The following is a 25,313-nucleotide window of genomic DNA, read 5'->3' as shown; positions in this document are numbered from 1 at the left end:
TTATGGAACCAGCCTGAAAATCCGCGTGGGCGACCAAAAGCGGGACAGGTCCCGGAGGCTGCCACCTGGGACACCTCCCGATGCCCTCGCATCAGCAGAAACGCTTTATTCATCAGCAAAAACACGGAAAAGAGAACAGGCGGCAACGTGCGACGGGAGAAACCTGAACCCGCGCAGGGGACGTGTCAACCCTGGGTGGAGTTTCAGCATTTCCCGTTAGTTACCCTCCATAGCGAGTGATACGGAAAATAATCGGGTGCCTTCTGCTCATTGCTGCCTGGTGGGTGTCCCACATCTCACGAATCTTCTGTGGGACCAGAAGCACCCAACGTTTTCACCTTATCCATTAAAAGAATCCCCAACAAACCTATATAACTACACATACTGATGCTGCCGGTTCAGTGTTTCCTAAAAACGCCGAGTACCTTAATGCGGGCGACACCGCAGCCACGCGGGCCACACGCGTTAACGGCTCTCTGAGGGTCCAGGCCAGATGAAGGCGAATGCCTCCTGATGCAGATGCTCCACATCGGCCCGGCGGACGCCACCTCTTCCACCGTGCAGATTTATTCCGGCAGCTCCACATAATAAACAAGGCCATTTCCCTGCTGAAATCAGGGCAGGCAATAACGCCACGGTCTCAGACAAGATGGAGTACGCCATCACCAGCTTTTAGGTTGGGAAATACAGTTCTCTGAACCATCTGATGGGCTTCCGAGTTAATGCGATAATAGATAAGCCAGGGTTTTTAACATAACTGCAAGCATCCAGCTTTGCAGGGTTCAGGTTTCTGGACTATTTCTATCACCGCGATAGCTGAACTCAACTTCCACGTTCTGATCGGGTGCCATCTGTTACTAGCAAACATTCAGATGAGCCGTGAAGCGCGTGCAAGCGCTCACTAAATCTGCGGAGACAGAGTTTTTGCTGATCTCCGTTCTCTCGACAGCGGTTTCATCATCCGGCCGGCAACTAACAACGGCGCAGCAGGAGCCCCGGCAGGCTCCAAAACCGCGGGCAGCACACAGCCGGCGCAAACGCTGCGCGAAATAAACCCCATCCACCCACAAAACTGCCTGCCCGACGGATTCGGGATAGACTAGCCAAGAGACACGTTTGCAGACAGTGGGAAGGAGCAACCCCGTTTTCAGGCTGGGGCTCGTTTTCACCTGCTGTGGCCCTCGGCGGGCGGGGAGGGGAACGAGCCCTTTCCCCTCGCTGCAGCAGAACCAAGGTGCTCACCCTCCCCAAACGGGGCTTTTCAGACACCCCGAGGGGCTGCTGCCGCCGGGGAGATACCCTGGAGCCCTCCGAGCGTGACGGGGCCCCTGGAAAGCAGAGCAGGCCTGCTGGAGTAGTAACGCAGTCGGTGGAACCCGTATGTCCGCCAAGTAGAGCATTCTGGTTGGGAAAATTAAATTAGGCTTTTGGAAGGTGGAACGGTGCCCCCGCGTTCAAACAGCGGCATCTGCTCTTTGCGAGGTGGGTTTGGCAGGCGCCGGCGCGACAAAGCAGCCGGGAGGTCCCTGGCCACGGCAGCTTCCCCTTTCCCAAAGAAATCCCATCGCCTCCTTCCCTACAAACAGTTCCCCTTGGAACTCCAGCAAAATGTGGTCACCGAGACGGGTCCCCAGCACAGGCACCGGCTCCACGGCAGAGCGGGACAGGGGCCCGGGGACCTCACGCTTCTCTTATTAAATCTCCCTCCCCCTCCCTCGGATCCCGGCTCGCTTCCCTTTCAGCCTCAGCTGCCGCACAATACAATTTGAGCTGTGAAAATGCAGTCAGCACATGGAGCTGCTGCTGCTGCTGCCTGAACCCTCCCCGATTTTGTCAGCTCTCCACGGTTGACGGCGTTCCCTGATGTTAAATGGGTTTCACAGATGAGCGGGGGCGAGTTACCAGGGTAAGGAACCACCGAGGGAGAGGAAGACAGAGCGAGACGCAGAGAAGGCAAGGAAGCGAGTAGGCAAGCAGGAGGGAACCCAAAATCCAGCCCGTTTTGAAGACGGGACCGTGCCGAGACCCGCCTGGAGGTCCCATTCCCGCACACCAGGGTCCACTCTCCTGGCAGGCACGGAGCCCTGCAACGAGAGGGAAACCTCCTTGAAAAGCTCACCAGAGAAACGCTGTTCCTCCCCTCCCAGGGGGTCTGAGCACCCTCACGCGGGTACGGGGGGACCTTCATCTTCCGACAGCCCTGAAGCCAGGGAGCGAGGCAGGCGGGAGCCGCGGCCCCGCGCGGGGCTGGGGAAGGGCCGGGTTTTGTCCCCGTTGAGAGCAGAGCCGGCTGCTGGAGCAGGGCTGCGCGCAGCCTGGCAAGTCGCGGCAGCTTTTCCAGCTTTATTTTTTCCCCTGTTAAATCTAAGAGGGGGAAAAAAAAAAATATATATATATATACACACACACACCAACTGTATTTGATAAGAGCTACTTCACCCCGAGAGGGCTGTGGGGAGACGCGCTCTCACGAACGAGCAAACACAGCTCCCCTTCCTTGTTTATCTGCTTCAGATTTGAAGCAAGGGCTGGGGAAAACGCAGTAATGTTTGGCTGAATTCCCCGCGCCTGTCAAAACCCAACGCTTCATAAATATGTAATGGTGCCTATCTATCACCTGCTGGTGTTTGGGGTTTCCAGGAGTCGGGGAATCATCGCCAGCTTCTTCAGGGAGCTCAGTAATAAGCGGGAGGTAAAGCTTCGCCTTCCTTGATATTACTGCCCCAAGGATCCAGACTGCTCTCGAGAAGCTGGGAGCTCTGGGGACTTGGGAAGCGTGAAAAAATACGTTTCAGCGAGTGAGATAAAACGGACCTTTTTGTTCTGCTTTCCTCCGGCGTTGCAGGTAGCAATCACCTGAACCGTACGCCACCAAAAAGGGTTTCTGGCAGAGTTTTTTGGGTGACGAGCTGTGCTTCCAGCCGGGCCGCACCGTCAGCGCCACCTCCATGGCACGGATGGGGAAACCGAGTCCCTGCCTTTCTCCCTCGCCTCTCTGGGACCTCGCTTGGGTCCTGAGCGCACGCGGCGGAAGGAAGATCCCCTACTCCTCTGCATCCCCCAGCGGGCCCAGGGAGCCTCCCGTGCCCCTCGCCGCGCTCCGCATGTCACCGTGCTCCCAGCGCCGGGCTGCATCGCACAGGGAGGGATGAAAGGAGGAAGTTCAGCACGTTCTCACAAAACAGACCTCTCCTGCTCTGATGCACGTTCCTCTTGAAAACACTCAAAACAAGAAGAGTCTCGCTCCCCCCCTCCCCCTGCTGCTAGGCAAACCGGTACAAAGGCACGGGTTCTTTTCCATAACTTTCTTTTAAAAAGACCACGCGCTTACATTTAATTAAAAGTATCTACGTAGGAATGAGATTAATTAATTCTCCTTCTACCCAAGAGCCCTCTCATTGTGTTGGCTTAAATGAGGTTTTAAAATGTTGTCTCTCCGCCGTATCTGGGCTACTTGTCTCCAGACAGCACTTGGACTGTTATTCCGGCTCATCCTACGCCACCCCGCTTCTCTTAAAAGAGGGTGAAGTGCGCGGGGCCGGCCCGCGCTCGGCTTGGGGGGATGTTAGGAGCGGAGCTTCAGAGAGACACGGGCACCTCAGATCTTTTGGAGAGGATCGGCTCAGCCCACAAACAGCCTGGGACGCCAGCAGCCGCCACTCAACTCGCGTGCTCCGCTCGGCGGCGGCGCAACCAGAGGATGCTGCCCGGTCAGAAGGCGGCAGCAAGCGGGCATGTGGAGGGCAAGGAGAGCGCAGCCAAAGGCTCCGCAGCCTGGCTGGAAGCACGGCAGAGGCGATGCGGCAGCCGGGAGAGGACGGCAGCAGCGATGATGATCGCCGAGAAGCCCTGGGAGGGAGCAGTGCGGGGGCAGCCCGCCCGGCATCGCCGCCTCTGCCCGCTCCCAGCCCCGGCGCCCGATGCAAATCAGTAAATCAACAGCCTGTGAAACGCGGCTTTCCAACCTGCCATTTTCCTGAGACGCCTGCCCATTTCTCCACGCAGGTCAAGCGCAAAGATGGCGAAGGGTGACAGCTGACAGTAGAACTCAGCGTTTAACCCTCCGAAATAAAAGGAAAGGAACAAAGCGGACAAACAAGCTCTCCTCCCTTGCAGAGGGAGGATGCGGAGCGGTGACCTCAAGCAGTGCTGCAAGAAGGGACCCGCTATTACACGCGGAGAGCGACGCACTCTTCTTTGTGTCCAAATTTCACCCGACGCAGAGGAAACATCTTCCTTATAATTCAATGTCAAGTGGAGCCGGCGGCACACGGTGCTCCCGAGGGAGCCTTGCTTCCAGTGGAAAGCGGAGCAGAAGCAGAGCTCTTGGCGCTGGTGCCAGAAGCTGCGGGGACGGCCCTGGGGAGCGCGGGGCTCCTGGGCTCGCTTTGCCATCCCTGGCAGGTCCGGTAGCCCTGGGACCGGACCGGTTCACCTGCCTCCGCCCGGCACCGTGGCAGGAGCCCAGGGACCTGGCAGAGCCAGAGCCCACTCCAGCGGCCAGGCCACCCCGAGCCGTCCCCAGCAGAGTCACCGACGGGCTGCAGCGCGACACGTGGACCCTGTCCCCTGGGTGGTCAGTAATAACAGCACGAATCCACGCGTTACAGGAGGAGAGAGGGAGAAAGGAGCGTACTGCAAACGGTGCGGCGGAGCTCCCTTCAGCTCTCCTGCCTTTAGGCAGCAGCACCGAGCCGCTCGCGAAGGCTGCGCCATCATTCGTACCGTGGCTGAAGGGATGCGGGAACCGCAGCGCCCCGAGCCCCGCTTTGGGCAGGGGGAGAGGGGCTCATGGTGCTGCCAGGCAGGGAAACCGTCTGGGACCCCACCAGGTCCGGCAGCTTTCTTCCCCTCTCCCCCGCCCTCACCCCTTCAGTAATTTTCTTCCATGCCGTTCTACAAGCCGCCAGCCTTCCCGTCGGTAGGCGAGCTCCAGCCTCCCGCAGCCCAGCATTAATGGATGGGAGCGAGACATTTCTCCTCCCAAAGAAGGGGCTTCCCAGCCGGGTCCAACAGCCCACCGATTGGGCTATTTACATTTTGAGTCAAATACGAAGTCACCCGGCGGTTCCCTGAGGCTCCTGAAGGCACGTGATCGGGGCGACCTTACTCACAAGTAGATCTGTGCCAACCCCAGGCAGCCAGAGGCTCCAGGCTGAAGGAGGGGGGCTAGGGACAGCCCTGGCTGCTGGCGGGGATGCGCAGTGAGGCGTATTTCAGTAGAGAGATGGAAACACGACTGCTTGTAAGAGACACAAAACCACAAGTCTGTAATAGACTTGACCATAAAGATGTGAGCCGGAGCGCGTTCAACACCCTCTTGGTGCTCACGTCTCGTTTACTGCGGCGCCCAAAGGAATACCTTCTGCAGGACATGACTGACTCCTGCCCCGGGCCCTCCGGACCCTCTTTTCCCTTCCCTGGCACGCAGCGCCGGCCCTCTGTGTGCTGGCAGCACAACTGGAACAGCTACCGGTGCACAAACAGCAGGAGCACCCCGCGCCCACACACCGCGCGTCCCTCTCCCGCTCCTCTCTTTATCTCCCTTGGCCACCCGCCTCGGCAGCGCGCTCCGGAGACGCTCCGCGCCGGCAGGCAGGCACAGCACGGCACCCGCGACCTCGTGGGGAGCCCCCGCTCCCTTCCCGGGCAATCCGACGGCTCCCCAAGGCCCACCCCGTCCACAGCAAGGCATTTGCATCCCGCTTCCCAGAGGCGGCTCCTGCTTCACCTCAACTTCCCGCGATAAATCCTTATCGGGAGCGCCCGTGGCAAGTCTGCGGTGACTTTGTTCGTTTGTATTAGCTCTGCACAGATTAGCTCTTCGCAGCGCTTTGCCAGTTTATACAGATTTCTGATAAATGTTGTGACAGATTTTCCTGACTTTGGGAAAAAAAAAAAAAAAAGAGCAAGGGGTGGGGGGGGGGAGGGTAGGGGGAGAAGAAGAAGAGAGTCTTTGCCTGCCCACGCTTCAGCTAGTGCTTTAGACATGAAATATTCATTGCTGTTCAAGCACGTAGGGTCTAAAAAACCAGTAAGCACTTGTATATCCCCAAATACAACATTCCTCCCTTGTCCCCAGTCCGGCAGCGGCTCCGGGTCTCGCTTCCCTCGTGCGCCACCACCCCTGGGACGCCCGCCCCGGAGAAGGCAGGAATCCTCCCAAGGATGCTCCTCCACCCCCTTCTCCCCCTGCGCCCCAAGAAGGGCTAGAGGCTGCAAGGGGATCTTTAAACCCGATTTGGGATGGTAGGTAGCACTTATCTCCTCCGGATTTACATCCCTGCCGCGTATGTAGTAAATTCTGTGGATCACCTCGGCCGTCGGCGCTGTCTCTCCCCTGTAACGCTGATCTTTTATTCATCTCCATTCTGAGTGAAGACCTTCTAGACAGTGAAGACGACAACGAGAGCAGCGGGTATTTGCCTTTCAGCCAGATATTGAGACTGCTGAAGCTCCAAGCTTTTTTGGGAAGCCCAGGCTCCCCGCGTACCACCCGCAGACTCCCGCCTGTGTGGGACCCCGGTGCCGGACTCGGGCTGGCGGAGGTCGCGGCTGCATCCATAACGATGCAGGTCTCTGAATTTAAGCTCCTGCAATGCCCGGATCTCTCCGGAGGTGGGAGAGACGGGGTTATGCAAAGAGAGGAGAGCACCAGCCCGGCCCGGGCCACGGACCACAACCTTCCCGGACACTCCGCCTGGCGATGGAAGTTTCCAACGTCCCTTTCGTGCAACCATTTACTCTCTGCCAGGTTTGTGTGCCTGCTATTAGCCTTCAGAGCTCTGATTTGTTTGCCTGTCATTTGGACAAATGTCGACAGGCAGAAACAAGCAGAGCTTTCTTTTTTCCCCCCCTCCCCTTCTCTTTTTCTACCCACCCGCCCACTATCCAGCGCCAGTGAGAACCTCAAGGGAAAGGAGTGAACAACTGACCCATAAAAGAAATACAAGGCTTACGGTTTTTGATAAAAATTAAATATTGTAGGAGTCATGACTAGATAAAAGCTAGTGGAAGGAAAAGCCTCAGACCTCAATGGAGTATAAAAAAAAAAAGCAGCATATAAATATATATACACACACACACACACACACACGCGCGCAAGAAGGTGTCTCGCGAGTTTTATGGAGAGTTTGATAACCTGAATAGGCGTCGCTCCCAGCAGACCTGCCTCACAAGCACGTCTCCAACACGGGCTGAGAAATCTCAGCAAAGCCAGCGAGGATCTGAGCACCAGCAGGCGCCACCCTGCCCTGGGGGCGGCAGCTTCTGCCCCCGCAGCTGCGCCCCGAGATCCCCCTCCCGGCTCCCGCAGCCCCCCCGGGCAAACTGCAGCCCCCGGGGCAGGTCCCCGCTCTGCTCACCTACGTACAGCCAAAGAAACAACCCGCCGGAGGATGAAAAAATAAAAGGTGCTGTTGTCTCGCTCCGTCCCCATGTGCTGGAAGCGCCCGGCGCAGCTCCATGGGAGAAGCCCATCGCCAAGGCCGGGGGCAGCGCGCGGGGCCGGCAGCCCTTCTGAGCAAGCCCTACGTGCGCGGGGGCAAGAGGAGAGCGCGCCTCCTGTTGGACCAGGAGAGCGTGCACAGGACATACACGCAAAAACAGCGTTAAATATTCTCTTAACCCCGGCATAGGTTTCTGGTTCAGAAGCCGCGTTGTGCCCCGCTCTGCGCTGCGGCCGGAGGCGGGCAGGGGCCCGCGGTGGGGAATCGCGTGCCCCAGAGACAACACGGCAGCTAAAACGGCTCAGAGGAGGCAGAAACTGCTCTCATCGGGCGCAGCCGGGAGACAGCCTCCAGCAGGGAGATGCCCGTGCACGAATAATCATCCCTCACACACGGCACGAGCAGGCCGGTGTGAAGACATCGACTGCCGCGGTGCTAAGTAACAGCAGCTCCTCCGAGCCGCGAGGACTTTTGCTGGGCATGCTTCGCATCACCTGCTCCCGACTCTCCCAACGGGGACAGCCGCCGGCCCGACCGGTGAAAACGTACGGAGTTTCCATTGGACACACGAAGGGCGGCACATCCTCGGCGGGTCCTGCCCCCCACTCCTCATCTCCCCGCACATCGCGGCGGAACTGCCCGCTACACCGCTCCAGGCACCTGCTGCTGAACTCGCCGCTCGCCAGGCTACCGCAGGCTTAATTTCCCTCCCGCCACTCACTGGTTTTCCAAATTACACCTGTCCCAGGTCTGCTTTTATACACACTCCCGGGCAAGCGACGCACCACCCTCTGCTGCAACACAGCCACAGGCAAACGCAATCCCCAAAGGGCCACAGGCACCTGATAAACAGGGGGGGGCCTCTCCCCACGGCTTCACAGACCCCCAGCCATATCTGCCCCCTCCCCCGAGAATCAGCACGCCCCAAGCCCCCCAAAAACACCCCTTACCTGCAGAGCCCCCTCCTGCTGCATCGCCCAGGGGCTGCTGGGGCTGAGCACTAAGTAGCCGCAGGTGTGGAACTGGGAACTGGCCCCAGCTGGGCAGGGGCAGCCCGGCAGGGAGTCGCTCCAGCGTCCCCATCGCCGTGGCTAACGCCGCTGGGGAGGCTGTTGCCGCGGCGGGGAAGGCCGGGAGCACCTGCTGCCCCCAGGAAGCGCCGCGCATCAGACATGAAACCCCGTTTTCCTCCCCTCGTGCCAATCCTGCCGGTTTGCCTGGAGTGTGCAGAAAACATTTGCCCGTGCTGTGCAGAAAACAAGCTGCCTCCCCCCGCCAGCCACTGCAAACCCCGTGCTGGCCACGCGCGCTCCAGAAAGGCGCGCGGCTGGCAGCCCCGGCCCGGGCTTGGCGGGCTGGTGGCCCTAGAGGTGCCATGGCAGCGTTCAAAGGTGGGTTGCTGCGGTGGGACTGCACAGGACCGTCTGCGATCCCAGCTCGGAAGCGCAGCACGGCTCGCACCGCTGATGGGAGAGCACCGGCCCTGCCTCTGTTTAGTTCTGATACCCCAAACATTAGCACTCCTAAGGCAAGCCCAAGCAGCCCCTGGGAGAGCTGACAAGACTCTGGGCACTTGCAGACAAACCCGTGAAGCTTGGCCAAGCCTGGCTCGAAAGCGGCCCGCTCGTGGCCCGAGCCAAAGCCGTCGCCTCCCCGTGCGCAGGGGCCCCTCCTGGGACAGTGATGCCGGGAAGCCTCTGCCCCTCCGCCGGTCCCTCTCCCCGGAGCAGCAGCTCCACCCCGGGCTCGCCATCCCAGCAGACAAGCAATCGGGCAAAGACGAGCCGGAGAGTTAAGGCAGCAGCACAGGGAGAATTGGAGCTGCGCTCCGCAGCAAATTAGACATTTAAAAAGTGAGGAGAGTGACTGGTGAAGATTAAATGCATTATAGATTTGCTGGAGGAGAGGCGAGCGAAAGAAAAGGTAGATCATTGACACCCCTCAGGCAACAGGGTGAAGATTTGTTTACGTACCGGTGTGTAATCAAGTAGGAATGAATGCGAGACACGGGGCCTTAATTTTTCATTTGCAATCAAGGCCACGAACACCTTTTCTTAGTCACAGAAAAACACTGCCATTCTCCTCGTTCCTGCTCAACAGCAGCATTACCCAGAGAAGGGAAAATTATCCAGACATAATCGGGCTGATTGCAGACGGGGACGGCCGGGGAAGGAGAGCTCCAGGGGCTGCCGGCGCCTCCCGGCCACGCTCGGAGCGGTGCTCGGGCACCCTGTCCCCCGGCGGGGACCGAGTTCCCTGTGACACGGGAGCTGTTTTGGGAACACCACCGGCTTCAGCCCTGGGCTGGGGCTTGGGGACGGATGGGATCCCTGGGAAGGGTGGGATCCCTGGGATGGGTGACATCTCTGGGATAGATGGGATCCCTGGGAAGGATGGGATCCCTGGGATAGATGGCATCCCTGGGATAGATGGGATCCTTGGGATAGATGGGATCCTTGGGATTGATGGCATCCCTGGGATAGATGGGATCCCTGGGATGGATGGCATCCCTGGGAAGGATGGGATCCCTGGGATGAGTGACATCTCTGGGATAGATGGGATCCCTGGGAAGGATGGGATCCTTGGGATTAATGGCATCCCTGGGATAGATGGGATCCCTGGGATGGATGGCATCCCTGGGATGCTGCGCCTGGGCTGCAGCTTGCTCCTGTGTTAGAAGGCTGTTTTCCAATGCTGGGAAAAAAGGAATCATCCCGGATAGTGTGAAGTCTCACACTGGACGGGTGGCTCCGCCGGACTCGTTGAAAGGACTCTAGGAGGAGGTGCTGATGCCAGGATCCCGGCTGGGAAGCGTGGAAGAGCCGGCAAAACATGAACGCCTGGGGCACGGCACACATACAGGGCACGTCTGCAGAGGCAGGACGGAGCCGCAGGCTTTCGCCCCAGCGAGGGGGGCACCGGGCAGCACCCCCCGTCCCGGTGAGAGGCAAAGGGCCCAGGCACTGCCGGCGGGGAAGGGAACATGAAAGCGGATCACAGGCACAGGCATGCAGCCGAGCGGGGATGGAGCAGGGGCGGGGGTGCGAGGGAGCAGAGGAAGGCGAGCACGCGGAGAGGCGCGGGCTGGAGAAAACCTTCCCCATCCCATTGAAACTCCTCTGAGGCTGCCATTTTGCGGAGCCGCTGCCAAGCTGCCGCGCTGCCGGGAGCGGGGCGGGCAGCAAGGTGCCAGCCCCCGGGGATGCCGCGAGCCCGGTGTGGAGGAGAGGGGGGGCGTCTGATCAAATATTCCCTTTACTCCCGGCAGCCTTCATATCTCACGCGTGCTCGTTTCATGCCTGCCTGCTCCGGGCGGGCGAGGTGATGCCGGCGCCGCTGGCCCTGCTTGTCGCAGCAAGGAGGGAGAGGGCAGGGCTGCCGGGGCAGGGACGGCGCCGCCGGGAGGGATGCTTAACCCGGGGTACGCGAGCAGAAGGCTCTGTATCCCAAATCCCAACCGTTAACAGCCAGCTGTCGACACCCGGGCTGCGCAGGTAGGGTCGCAGAGGAGCGAAGGCAGCGAGGGATCCGCGTGGCACTGAGGAAGGGGAGGGAATCGCAGTCACCCCAGAGGATGCTGAGAGCCAGCACGCGGGACCTGGCGGGGAGGTGAAGGACTTCACTGCTGCTGTCGGGACACGAGGCACGTCTCTGTTTAAGCCACTCAGAGGAAACTGGGATTTCCAGAAAGCGCTCGAGGTCAAACGGAGCGTTGGGAACTGCCAGCAGGTCTTTAAAGCCGTCCCTGCTCTTCCCGGCACTTTGTGTCTCAGGGTCTTTTTACGCACCGGGGACTCCTTCCCGCTTGGTACTCGGAGACGGAGGAAACCTCCCTCGCCTCGTGGGGAGCCACATGGGAGCAGAAAAGGGAGACTCCAGCCCAGCAAAGTGCGGAAGGGCACGAGAGTCTCTGCGTGCGGAGCCATTTCGGGGGGAGCGGGGGGTCACCCCCTTCCCGGGGCGACGGCCTCGAGCAGCTCCACAAAGCCGTTAGATGGGGACACACACGGGGGGGCAGAAGCGGGTCTCCCTTACAGCACAGCCCTCGGACAGGAACGAAGCCGCAGGGGGCAGCCGAACGCTCCCCCGCTCCTGCCGGGGCTCAGGTCCCCTTCCGACCGGAGGGGAGCGTTCTCCCAAACCCCTCGCAGGCTGCCAAGCGCCCACGGATCCTCCCGGACTTTGATTTCTGCCGCTGCCGGCCGAGCAACTGCCGAACTGCATCTCTCCAGACCCCTTCTATCTATATTCTGCTGTTCTGTTCTAGCTGTCATCTTTATTCCTATTCACCCTGCACTGCTCTAGGCCTACTCCTTACAGCACTCCCGCTGCCGCCCCGCGGAACGGGATAAGAAACGGGGCCGGGAGAACGTGGGTTGCGGGGTAACAGGCAGAGGCATGTGGCTGAAACCTGCTATTAATTAGGCAGGCCTGAGCTGGGAGGGAGAAGGGCTGGGAGAGCTCGGCAGCCCGACCGCATGCGGCGCTGCCGGGTTCTTGGGGGCAGAGCCAGGGAGTCCATCTGTCCAGCCGCGTCCAGGCTGGCGAGCGGGAGCGAAACGGCGCCAAGGAGGGGTGAGGAGAAGCCCGGAGGGGTGAGCGAGGAGCGGAGCTTACACGGGATGGGGAGACATCCTGACCCGAGCGAGCGCGGGGTCCGCCTGCCCGCACCCGCCGGCAGCAGAGCCGCGAAGGTCCCCATCCCGCGGCGTCTCCGAGGGGTTCTCCCTAGGAGAGCCCGTACGGCGAGGGATCGCTCTGCTCTTACCTTGCTCGGGTGGTTTTTGCGAGCCCTGGCAGTAAAGCTGGCCCAGCCCGCTATACACAGCTGCGCCTGCCCCTGCGCCGGGGCAGCTCGGCGGGTTTTGCACCGGCCAAGCACCCAAACTGGAAGCAACCGCCCCTCGGCGTGGCCCCCGACCCAGCTGTTCCTGGATAAATATATAAACTAAAGTTTACCTATTTAACTAAAGTTTGTTTGTTTCCCTGAAGTTTATCTATTTAACTGAAGTTTCTTTCTTTAGCTAAGCTTAGCGAGGAGGTTCGCAGGCGGCCGGAGAGCAGGGGCTGGCGGAGCTTCCCCCCTCTGCGGTCACCTTGCCGTACCTTCCCACTAGCCCCAACCCCGCCGCCCTGCTGACCGTACACCCCCGTTTTTCGGGGAGGAGCTTTGGCATACAGCAGGGAATGTCTCCCCGGCTGCCTTCTGGAGCAGGACAAGGCCGGTTTAAACGTTTATTGGCCATTAGACTGAAATTATTTTCTAAGTTGTACTAACTCAGATGTTAAAATATTAGCCCAAGGGATGGAATTTGGCTTTTCCCCTTCACTGCAATGCCGGCTAAAGCAGCGCTCATTTACACTCGGAGGAGCGGAACGCGCGCGAGGGAGGTAATCTGCCGCCAAGGGCTGGCAAATCGGACCCACCGGAGCTACGGCCCGGCCGAGCGCAGGGGCTGAGCCGCGCTGCCCAGGCTCGCTCCGACCCTCCATACGCCGCATTCCCGGCGCGCCGCTCACCAGGGTACGAGGTGCAGACCCACAAGGTCTGGCCCCTGGGGAGCGGGATGGGGCTGGGGCCGGCATCCCCCCATCGCTGCTGCCCCTCAGCCGGCGGGGGGAGCGCCGTTCCCAATGGATGCCGCGGGAGCGGGCGTTATCCCAGGCCGCCACCTAGGAAATGGGATCCGAGCCTCAGAAAAAGCTCTTAGCCCCTCATCAGGCCCCTGCAATGAGAAGCGGCCAGGCAGCCCCAGCCCAGGCGCGCGGCTCCTCAGGGGCGCTACGGCAGCGTCTCTCTCGGTAGCAGCTCCGCAGCAGCAAGCCAGCGTTGTTCTCCTCCTCCTTTGTCCCAAACATAAAAGATTGATGCTTCTAATTTCGGCGCTGCAGCTGCCTCGTAACCCCATTTCAGGAGACGCGGCGAAGGGAAACGCGGGGGGAGGAAGGGACGCCGGGATCGCGGATGGCTCCGCTGAGGGCGAGCGGTGGCGAAGCCGATTCCTCCTGGCGGTACGTTTCACTGGGCTTGGTGTTCCGAGGCGAACCGACATCCCGCATGGCGACTCCGAAATCCCCAGCGTTGTAAAGGGAGATGCAAGAAAACCTGGCAACAGCCAGCAGGGCACTGGAGATCGGAACGGGGCGGAGAGGGGGCGTATTTCAACGCTCACCTGCCGCCGCAGCATTGAAATATTTGTCTGCTGTTAAAAGCTTGTGTACGGGGCCGCCCCCCGCCCCCCCTGCAGCTCGGGAAGGTTGAGATACCAGCCACAGGTCGACGTTCTCCGTAAGAAAACACCGCGGCAGGTACCCAGCGCAGGAAGACACGATCGGAGCGAGCTCACGGCAAGGTGCAGCCCGCAGACCAGCTCACCCGAGACGACGGCCCGATATCGTCTCTGCCGCGGCAGGGCATAAAGAGTGCCAAACGAGCTGGGGGTTTGTAACATTAATTTTTTTTTATTAAGAAGACAGATATTTTATAGTACTTCTTTTCCTTTGTAAAAATGGTATACATGAACCAATACAAAATGTGAATGGGAACAGATGGATATGTATTTTCTTACATCGTCACATCTTCCATGGACACCTTAAAACAGAACTGGCCTAAGGGGAAAAAATGAAAAGGCCGGGTGAATAAAGAACAAGGTTGTTTAGCATCGGTTCCGCCTCCTTCATTTGTAATACGCCTTTAAACAAGGTTGTTCTTTCTTCACGCTCCAAAATCCTAATGATCTAAAGCTGTACAAAGTAATACTCAACAATACATTTCAAACAGTGCACTGTATACTGAAGAAAAAATACATAAACCGATATACAACTAAAATTCATAATTTCCTGGTTTTTATCCTGTTTTTCTTTTTTTTTTTTTTTTTTTTTTTCCAATGTGTGGGGCCGAAATTTTGCAATCTACCTGAGACGGAAAACACCAATCAAAACACATGAACCTGAGACATGTCAACATTGTAAGTCAAAGTTACATCGGTAACACTGCACTACTGTACACTTCCAAAACAAAGATGGGCTGCTCCAAACCAGGCTGCCGATCCCGCCCCCGCGCATGTTTGCACCCTAAAAGCCCCCCGGCCCCCCCGCGCCGGCGGCTTCTCGCCGGGACCGGGGTGGCAATGGGGCTGAAGGCTCAGAAAAGAGCTGCGCTCGACAAAATCTGCTCGGGGAAAAAACAAAGGGTGTTTCGGCGAGGTTCTTCTCGTGAAAAGGGGAAAGACAGAAGACTGCCGGAGAATGGACTCGCGCTCTGCCGTCAGGCCATCCCGTTCCCAAAGGACTCCCGCATTGTAATGGTTCTGCCAAGAACAACAATTGGAAAAAAAAAAAACCAAACGAAAAACCAAAACGCACGAAAACGCTTCCCCCGAAACCCCTAAAAAAAACCCCAACCTGATGCTAAGATTAATGTTTCCCTTAAATAAATCAGCATACACCTTCCACATAAACACAGTAAAAAAAAGTACCGCTCGAAATCCAAGATTACTCACCAAAAAAACCCCAAATTCAGCATATATAATTTTAATACCGTCTTCTCACTGCGGTCGGCTACCTGTCACTGCGGATTCTAATTTACCTACGTTCTCCTTTTCACCTATGGCTTTGTAAGTCAGTTAGCACTGGCGTTTTAACGCCAATTCCCACGGTTGACTGAGCGGGTAGAGAAAAGGCAGTTTGGCTGGTCCGGCTGCTCGGCTCCAGCGCTGGGGGGGACGCGTCACCCGTGGCCGCGGCGGGACGGGAGAGGACGGCTGGAGCTGGGGGCTCTGCCTCCTCCGGCCCCCGGCAGCGGGACGCAGCGGTCCCCGGCACGGCGGGGAGACGGGCTCAGCATCCCTCCGGGGGGAAACCCCCCGTCCCGCTTCCCCGCGGCCGAGCAGCGCCTTTGCCGAGCTCCAGCCCCTTTCCTGGTCGCCAGCGCGGCAGGCACCTGGAGCACGGGCAGCCACCAAGGGGTTCTCGTCGTTCGGTTATCCGAGCCTTGAGGACGATAGAGGGGGATGGGAGATGGGCACACTGAACTGCGAACTACGAAATCTAAAATGTGCTGGTTCTCCTCCGATGAGCTCGAGTTCGGAACGGAAACGGTGAAGAGAAAAAGAAAGAGAAACACCTTCAGAGAAAGCCACCTACTCCAAGGGGTCCCAGCAGGCAACTCCAGAAAGGGACCGGGAACGGGGAAACGAAGAGCCACAGAAACCCGAAGGGAACTAACGCACAGAAGCCCCTCTTCTTCCCAGCCTCCCCCCGACCCCCACGAACAGAAATTAAACAAGGCACAGAATCTTCTGCAAATGACTTCACTAAACTAAATCCAAGCTGGACTTGGCCAAAAAAAGAAAACCCAAACGAACTGAGGTGTCGAACAGCAGAGTGTACTTTACGAGGAATATTTTTACACAGCAAATCCCGGACCCTCCCAGCCTCACCGCTCTCCACCCATTTGCTTTTTTTTTTCGTTAAAAAAAAAGACACAAGCTGGTCGCAACTTCTGATATCACTGTCTCTTTAGCGTTTAAATAGGGCCAGTAGTAACCGTCCACGGTTGGACACCTCATAGAAACCAAGGCTGCTCTAGATGAAGTACTCTTTCTTTTCTTCGGAGTTGTTCTGTCCTCCCTCTGCGTTGATGATGGCTGTGTCTGCGTCGGCCGCATCGTCTGCTCCTTTGGCTTCGTGAGTGAAGTACGTACCTGCAAGGCAAGCGGGAGGCTGAGCGAGCGACGAAGCCGTGAGCGGAAAGGGAAAAAAACACCTCAACCACGAAAATACCAGGCTGGGGCACGGGAAGCCAGTGCCAGAAGAAGCAGGGCTGCTGCCGCCCGGCGCAGAGCTCCCCGCTCCTGCTCCTCGGGAACGGCCAGGGCTGGAGAGCCCCAGGACCGACCACGCTCTGGGCACCCCCGTCCCCGCTCCGACACGTGACGGCGTGTCCCGCTCTGCGCCGTCTGACTCGGAGCAGAAATTAGGGCACAGCCATTTCCCCCTCTCAGAAGCACACCCATATCGGTAAAATTGCGTTTTATACGCTTTACTTAGAGGAGAGAAATCTTTCCTCTCCCCCTTCTCTCTCCCCTGATGTGCTTTAGTTTTGTGGGTTCTGTTTTTCCCTTTCTCCTCTCTTCTCAACATCATTCACTCCATCCCGGCTGCGGCCGTAACCAGCCACTCATCCTCCGTCAGCTTTTCCACACGTACTGCATAACCCCCAGTGACCGTCAGCTCCTTCGTACAAACACGTACACAGGGCACCGCTCAAATTCGGGGGGGGGTTCGATTTGCTCTGGAAGGTGTAACGAGTTCCCAAAATGGACCGTTTTACACAAGCCCAAGCTCACGTGGCGCGTGTATTAGCTCAGGTCAACTGGGTGTTGTAGAGGGACCTCCAAATTCCCGTTTGAGGCTGCGTGCCGAGGCGCGGGCTGCAAGCTTCGGGGATGAGCCGAGCCGCGCGGCTCTGCACATCGTTACTCGCACTAATTGTCTCCGCTACCCGGCACTGTCACAGGCGGTGCCGCGGGCTCTTCGAGAAGAGCTCAGCGTGCCCCGTGACGCGCACTGCTGCTCCAGAAAGAGAGCGGACCCCGTCTGTCAGGCATCCTGCTGCTACCATGCCTCGGAAGGGAAGGTCCTCCCCCAGCACCACCACCCGCCGGCCTCGGCGCTGGCACGCCAGATTCAGGCACTGTCTGGGGTCAACCACCGTCCTCCTGCCCTGAGCCCCGGTGCCCAGAACATCCACGGGCTGCTCCAGCCTTCCTCCTTTTCCCCATCCCAAAGGCCCTTCGGGAGACATCCTTCCAGAGCAACCAAGGGGGGTGTCTCTCGCCTGGGACAGCCCACCACGAGCAGGGGGAAGCTCGTACCACCTCCTCTCTTCTTCCCGTTTCGGTCTTTGTCTTACCTTTATGTCTGGCAAAATATCGCCCTAAAATGATGAGCAGGCAAAGCATCGCAAACACGACCACGGCCACGACGCCACCAACCACCGCATGGTCCACGCTCCGAATGGCCCCTTCCTCACCTGCACGAGAATCTGTTGAGATCAGAAGAGGAATAAGAATTCGGGACTTATTACGATGCGCTCTGAAGGGTTTGGCTGCAGCTGCTCTCAGATGGGACAAGCCACCCTTGTGCTCTCAGAAGGAAAAGGGGTAAAGCACGGAGCTATCTAGGCAGATGAGTTCGGGCAGCGGAACGGCGCCCAAAGCCGAACTGATCTGGCGGCTGGACTCGCAAGGTGTTCTCGGCTATAAGCAGCAGCACTACGACTACGCACGTGGAAGACAGCTGGGAGAGGGAGAGGAGAGATGGAGCTGGTGGTGGGTACGTGCTTTGGGGAATTTCCCTAGAACGCTCCCCAAATTTCAACCTCCCCGGGGGACGGGGGCACAGCCCATAGTGGCTCAGTATGGGAATATTAATCGTTAGCTCTGGAGAAACATCATTAACGAGCGCCCTGTTGGAAACGTTTCAACTTCAGCCCACCGACTCCTCGACCAAAACCCAACCAGCCCAGCGTGGTCAACGCGTCTACAGCCAGCCTCTCCCCAGCCTAACGCCATTCCGGCGGGAAACACAACCTTTGCTCATCAGCGCAGTTCTCGATGTCGGAGGACACGGAACTCCTGGCTCAGACTGTAAGGACCTCTTCAAAAGCAGAGAGCGAGCAATAATCGTACAGTGCCTCCGGCCGCTCTATTTCATTTCTTTAACTCCTCACCACGCAATTAGTCGTCTTTCAGAAGCGCCTCTCCCTTAGGAGGCCGTCACCCGGGAGAGGAATGACTTATTTGGCGGAGGAACAACTCCGCAATGAACCCAGAATGAGCTATGGCCGTGTAAAATGAATGTATAGCAGTGTAAACAATTTTAATTTAAGAACGCAGCTACATCAACCCTCCCTGCAATCCTAATGGCAACCGAGATTTATAACGTAGTAAAAAACAATTATTCTCCCGTTGATTAATACATTAACATTTTGGAATAGAAGCTAAACCATTGTCTCTTTTTTTTATTGAGTCGAGCGCGACACCTCCATTAAAATGATTTACTGGCCATACCTTACAATTTAAGCACAGCAGCAACAGAAACGGTAAAAATCTTTTAACTTTACATGATTTGTGAAGTCATATGTGAAGGATTTACCATTTAAATCTTTCACTACAAGAAGCACATGGCCTATAAATCTGTCCCGCATGCAGTTGCCCAGGCACCTAAGAGAAATGCATTTTACCAGGAAGACTGAGAGTGCAAATGCAAGTCAATTTTTAAGAAAGATTTATCTCCGTCTCCCTCCAAAGAACAGAGCAAATCTCTGAAGCCTCCACCTCTAATAATATTTGAAGTTTATCGATCAAGCGTACAGATCCGTGACAGCTAAAGGTAATGGTGCTCTTTTGAGCTGAAACCTGATACAAAGCTTTCCAGCAGCAGCCCGGGATTTACGCTTTCTATCGATATTTCCAATTCTGCTCCAAGATTAAGGACCGAGGGACCTAGGTAAATAACTCGTGACCGAGAGCACCATCAAGCGCCTTGTAATTAAAACAATTTGAGAAAAAAAAGCCTTCGAGCGCTTCTCCGAGTAACTCCCGGCAGCGGGGTCCTGGGCTGAGCTGGGACAAGGCTGGCACAAGGCGGACGTGACGGGACACAACGGCCAGTGGCCTCCCAGTGCCGCAGGCAGAGGGTCCTTGTCAACAACCCCTCTGACGAGCTAAAACCCGGGGCAAAAAACAAAGATTCCAAAAGCATTCGCTGCCACATCGCCTAAATCCGAGTCGTTTCCCTGTGGGAAGAGCGTGCCAGAGCGATCTGAGAGCACGTGAGGAGGAGGGACGCTTTGTCCGGCCTCCGGCAGGAGCAGACCGTGCCCTCAACGCTTCCCGGCCCCGCTCGCCGACGGGGAAGCGGCACAGCGAGGTGCCAAGCGGCCCGTCTCGCCCGGGCAAAGCCTCTGCCGCCTGCCCGGGACAAAACCTGGGGAAAACCAGCAATCCCGGGCACTCCGGGCAGCGCTGCCCGAAGACAGCCTGCTCCCCGCGCCCCTCGCCGCGGGCCTGGAAAGATTGACTCTCCGCAGAGCAACCAACCCGGCCCATCCGCTGGAGCAGCTGCTGTAGACAAGCTCCGCTCCGTTTTTTAAGTGGGTTTTTTTTAGAAACTTAGCACCCAGTTCCACACGACCGCACTAAGGAGGTGACAGCAGCATCCCGGCCTGGGAGGATGAATGTCTGGCTGACATCTGGAACAGCTGAGGGGAATAAACACGCTGAGTTACGGCTCTATAATGTGCTTAGAGCAGGATTTTGCATCAAGAGCCATTTTCTCTTAATCACCATAAATTAAAGCTCAGGAAAGAGGAGGCCTGACGGGGGGTCGCTGGGCTCCTCCCGGTGGCCCATTCCCACCGACCCACGGCGCCCCAACGTCCCCCCGGCGTCCCCGCCACCGGCATCCAGGCGGGAGCAGGGAGACAGCCCTTCCCGGAGAAGGGACTTCGGCACAAAGCAAACAGTTGTGGACAGAGCAGTTTATTCAGTCCCACTGCGTCCGCTGGCACACGCAGGGCCATTTTTCTTAATTATTTCTGTTAAAGACGACCTCTGCGGAGTGCCAGCCGCAAGTTTATTTTATTATGTGCATGGCTAAATAGTTCATCTTCCAGCTTACACACTACATAAAAATTAAAATATATTCCGAGGGAGCCTCGGATGGTTGCGAAGCGTCTCATCGCCGGCCGGCGAGGCAGCGGCAGTGCACCCTGACTTACCCGGTGCTCTGTCTCTGGGTATACGAGGCTGGCAGCGACGGGAGGCTCGGGGGGTCCCGGTGCAGCTGCGTGGGACGTCGATGCCCCGGGAGTGACACCTGCAACTGCGGCAGCACCGGCCACCAGCGAGGGGTTCCCCCGCCACCCTCCCTGGCCCAAAGGTGACACTGCCGGAAGGTCCGTCTTCAGCAGAGGCGCCACATTCAGAGGCAGTAAAAGACTCATCAAAATTAAATCCGCCTCGTATCTTTCCCACGCGGCATCGATTTGCTCTCCAAAGGTAAACTACTTGCAATTTTAAAGAAAAATTCGAATATTTGACATTCTTTTAGGCCCGCCATGTATTTTTCCTTCTACTTAGGCAGGGAAGTAAACACAAGACACCCTGGAGGCCGGGGACCACCATCCCCCGGCAAAGCCAGCCATGCCCACGGCACCGCCAACGCCGCGCTCCTACTCCAGCCCTCAGACGGAGCTCCCCAGGGATGGCTCTTCACCGCACAAGCCGCTCCAGCGGGACGCCATTCCCTCTGCCAGGTACCCCTCCCTCCACACCTCCTCTCCGCCTCAGCTCCCGCGTCTCCTCAAACTCCACCTGCTCCACAGCAGCTCCCGGTTCTGCCCACGGGCGCGGAGCACGAGGCAGAGCCGGCGGCCGCCGGCCCACGGACCCCCCTCGGCAGCTCTGGACACTGCTCCAAGCAAAGCGCCTCGAACGGCACCAGCACAGGAGCCGCCACTTCACCTTCTGTCACTCACGACTTCTTTGGCAATTAAAAGCAAAGTGTCGGCTCTGTGGAACAAGGAATAATTCCCCACATTTGCGCCAAGAAAGAGAGACTTGACCTTAAAAACCGGGTTCTGCTTTAAGATGCTGTCTCCGATTCACAAAAGCTATTCCCGCTTCGTATCTATGATGAAAAAAGAAATCGCAACTTTATTACTGAAGAGGGAACAGACGAGATGGCAGGAACTGACAAAATGCCACATTATTTGCTAATCCTAATATGTTATTCTTCCTTAAGATTTGCTTTTCTCAGCACCAATTCAATTATAGATGCTACAAATCCTTCTGACATTTAATTCCCTCTTGTCAGAGAGCAGTGAATGTATACATGCAGAGCTTTCCCATTAAGATGTTAACATACGTTGGAGCACGCTGGCCTTTAAACCGAATAGGCAGAATTTTTTCTACGAGGGGTTTGTTTCTGGTTTGCTTGTGGGTTCTTCGGGGCTGGGAGCGGGAGGAGGGCGGGGAGGGGACGGCGAGGTGCAGACACCGCGGCGTGTTGCCACCAACACGCGCGGCTCCGGGGCACCTCGGCTGCCCCCCGTGTCGCCGGGAGGGTGCTTTGCCCGGCGCCAAAGCACCTTAAAGGAAAACTTGCAGCGATAATGGTGCAATCCACTCGGGAGAACTGCAGAGATGCAGGGGAAAAAAATTAAGAAGAAATTAAATAAACCAATTTTCCTTTTAAAGTGCTGCGAAGCCTCCCCTGCGGGAACAGTCCGGTTGTGCCCGGCGTTAGAGGGATGCCAAAATTCGGTGTGATGGAGCTCAAAGTGCTCTGCGCGAGACGCAGCTCTGTACGCAGCAGCAGAGAGCACTCGAGTCCCGCTTCGAGTGGCGGCCAGTAAGAGACTTCGGTAGCTTTAAACCCGTTTTGGCTTATTCTTGTAATCAACTGCTCATGCAATCAACAAAAAAGAGATTACACCACTTGAACGCCAAGCCTGAAGTTTTCCTTTAACAAAAAGTGCGACTCACGAAATGGTCCGTAGACAGAAGAGAAAGGCATCTGTGGCTGGTTCCTCCTTGCCGCCACGCTAACGCCACGCTAACACCACGCTAACGCCACGCTAACGGCACTTACTCTGAGCCAGGGCGACCCGTAGCAGACGGCTAGCTGCTTATCTGCCATGGAAGTACTGTCAACTAACACCTGCGTTTTAAACCTCCCAGTTCATTGTGGTGTGGCGTTTTTTTCTGGGGGGGGAGACATTTTTTAAAAAATAAATGTGTTAGCGATCTCAATTTCCTAACATTTTTGCAGAGGGAATTGTTTAAAAATAGCTTTCCGCGGCCTGGCTCAAGAGTACAAAAAAGCTGGCGGATTTTAGCAGCATCCTCCGCACAATGTGGGTCAAGCGCTTACAGCGAGGTTTAGCAGATGGAAGACTCTCCTCCTCCCATCCACTCAATGAAAAGGTTCCATTTGATTCTCTTTTTAATGAGGCTTTAAAATATATCTGCATGTATCTATGCATATTCCAGCTTCCACCCTTTTTTAAGTGGCAGCTTCTCAAGATGAAGAGAAAGCCCAGACCGGACCTGGCTGGCTGCGCTGGCCCGCAGTTTAAATCTCAATTATCCCCCCTCTGAACTCTATTAGGCTCAAACCACTTTATTTTTAGCTCCAGTGCTCCCCGACTTCTCGGGAGCGGGTGCTGTGAAGCTGGAAAAGCCAGGTTTGGGATCCGCAGCACCATTCCCGGGACGATTCCTGCTCCCAAAGCGTCCCTCACCGCCTCCCCTGGGGGCTCCCGCCCCGCTTCCCACCACGCGTCTCCGTCCCCCAGTACCGGCGCTGGGGGCAGCGCCCGGAGACGCCACCACTCCCACGGCCACTCTGTTCTCATCAGACGCCCGCTGCCCGTCCTCGCTCCTCGCCCTCCTGCCTGCCTTTCCTTTGGTAGACCAACGTTTTGGGATACTTCTGGGGTACCTCCCACCAGCCCTGACCTTGTTCTGCGCACACTTCTGCTGTAAAAGCAGAAAACCGATGGAGGTTTTTTGTGAAAACACGGCACGGACGTTAGTTTTGGCATATTTGGATTTCTCGCTGCGATGCCACAAAAAATTTTTTCTCCTGTTTCTGGGCGAAAATTCACTTCAAGCTACTGATGTAGGACAGCACGGGCTGAACCTGTGTGTGCGTACGTAAGTTTATAGACGCTAACTCCGTCGCCAGCTCCCGTGCCTCCCGCGTTACCTCACACCTGCACCACCGGAGGGAAAAGGAAACCTACATCAATTCCTCTGCAGAATTCCGAACCTGGCGATCTTTCCTTCCACCCGTTAAAGTCTAGTTAATTCAATCATTAACACACCACCGTGACTTAAGCTCCCACACATCCCTGCTGGTGACGATGTGGCTGCTAAGGGCCTTAAGTCACTTGCCCGCTTCTGAAAAACCGGTGAAGGCAACTGTTCCTCTCTGCTGCCAGGTAGGAAAGTGAACACTAGAACTAACATCTTCCCGCCGAATTAGCCGTTAGTTCTTTGGTGGGACGGAGTTTTCCAAACAACAGAGCAGCAGGAGAAGGGGGGGCTGGTGGGCAGGGCCGGGGGAAGAACAGGCGGCCGTTATTCCAGAAACACGACGAAGCGCTTCCCCGCCACGTGGGAGGCCAGAGCTCGCCGCCGGAATACGGTGGGATGAGCAGTAACGCCATCCATTACGCCGGCGCGGCAGTGAGCGCGCTACCCCTGCTCTAATTTATTGACGGACCGTTAAAGAGCAGCGTTAACCGGTTTGCCGTATTGTAATTGAATTTGGGCTAATTTAAGCCAGAGAAATTCGAGGAGTTCATCCTTCTTCAATCAATAAGCTCCCCTTCAGCGACCCGCTTCAAGGTGGCTTCATAAAAACAATGCCCTTTGTTTTCATAAATTTAACCCTCCGACAGGTGCTCAATGCCCATCGGTTGCTCCCGCAGCCTCCTCCCTGCCGGAAAAGGGAGCCCCGCCAGCCGTCGATTCATCGGCAGCCCCCTCGAACAAAGGTGCCGATCAGGTTTGGATGAAGTTAACCAAACCCGACGCGTGGGTGCCTCCTGGCCGCTGTACCAGCGGGGCACCGGGAGCGGGGGAGCGCCGGGCACCGCAGGGGACCGGGGTACAGCTGTGCTGGACGGGGAGCCGACTCCTCACACCCGGCGCACGCAGCAGCCCGTACGTACGTACGCACCGGTCCGTGCCCGCGCGCGCCCCCGTACGCACGCCCGGCCGCCCAGCAGCTCGCCCGCGCTCCCCAGCCCCGCGGGGCCGCCGAGAGAGGCTGCGGGAGCAGCAGCCCCGGGGGTGCGAGGCCAGCCCTGCCCGGGCCCCGCCGCCTCCGCGCCTCAGGAACCAGAGGAGGTTTGCGAGTGGCAGGGAGACACACAGGCGGACCAGGAGAAGCGAGGACAGCTCTGGAAGCTAGCTACCTGGGCGGAAGGCAAGGGATGCATTACTTAATTGCACAGTTGGCAGAGCCTCCGGCGACGCGTTTAGCGGGACAGGAGTACCTGCAAGGAACAGCAGACTGAGCAAACACCGCCGCGGCACCCCGCGCTCGCCGCACCGCCGTCCGGGCACGCACCCCGGCATCCCCGGTACTCCCGGGGGCACCCGGAGCGCTCCCGACGGAGAGCTGGGCTCCAGCACCCACCTGGACCCCCCCATCTGACAGCCCCAGCCTGCCCAGCCCCGTCTGCAAGGGGGATGCCCTGGATTCAGCAGCAGCCCCCCGGAACAAAGGGGCCGATCGGCTTTGGGTGAGTTAATCAAACCCGATGCCGTGCCCCCCCAGCCTGGGCACGGCGGATGGGACGGGGACAGACCGGCCCGGAGCCCTTTCTCCAGTGACACTGGCATATTTGGCTGGGCACGATTACCCTTTGGGTGTCCACAGGTGACCAAGAGAGCAACAAGCAAAATTTTGAGATTCTTAGGGAAAAAATAATAGAAAATCAGGAGTCAAAACGGATGCTGCAAAATGGGTGTCTGGCGGCGCACAAAGGCTGCCCGCTCCTCTGCCGGCCCTCGCAGCGGCGGCGCCCGCGCTGCTTCCTGCAAAGCTCGGGGGAGTTTCGCCTGCGCACAAGGCTCAGAAAAACGGGAACACGGAGCTGCACACCGGGGAAAAGGCGCTGGCCATCGGGCACAGCCACAGCTGCTCCGTGGCCGGCACCGCGGCACCCGAGGGGAAGGCAGGGCTGCTGGCAGACACCCATTTTGGGGAATTCCGTTGGGGAATCGTTTCCCGTTCTTCTCTTCGTTGACCGGAAAGTGCATTTTTCTTTAAAAAATACAA

General features: G+C 57.6%; 1 protein-coding gene across 13 annotated transcripts in view; it reads right to left on the bottom strand.

Annotated features, from left to right (window-relative positions):
- Positions 1–13,884: 13,884 nt before the first annotated feature.
- The window catches only part of CADM1 (cell adhesion molecule 1), a 165,158-nt gene continuing 153,729 nt past the window's right edge, over positions 13,885–25,313 (bottom strand). For 11 of the 13 annotated variants that reach the window (XM_074561438.1, XM_074561439.1, XM_074561440.1 and 8 more), the window contains 2 exons: positions 17,365–17,496; positions 13,885–16,153 (listed from right to left, as the gene is read on the bottom strand). In XM_074561438.1, the coding sequence (XP_074417539.1) occupies positions 16,035–16,153; positions 17,365–17,496 (251 nt within the window). In that variant the 3' untranslated portion in view covers positions 13,885–16,034. The other 2 variants (XM_074561451.1, XM_074561452.1) reach the window with 1 other exon arrangement.

The sequence above is a fragment of the Larus michahellis genome, chromosome 17 (genome assembly GCF_964199755.1).
Source record: "Larus michahellis chromosome 17, bLarMic1.1, whole genome shotgun sequence".
Taxonomy (NCBI): Eukaryota; Metazoa; Chordata; class Aves; order Charadriiformes; family Laridae; genus Larus; species Larus michahellis.
Note: the sequence above shows the minus strand (reverse complement) of the source record. Positions and strands in the feature narration are given on the sequence as shown.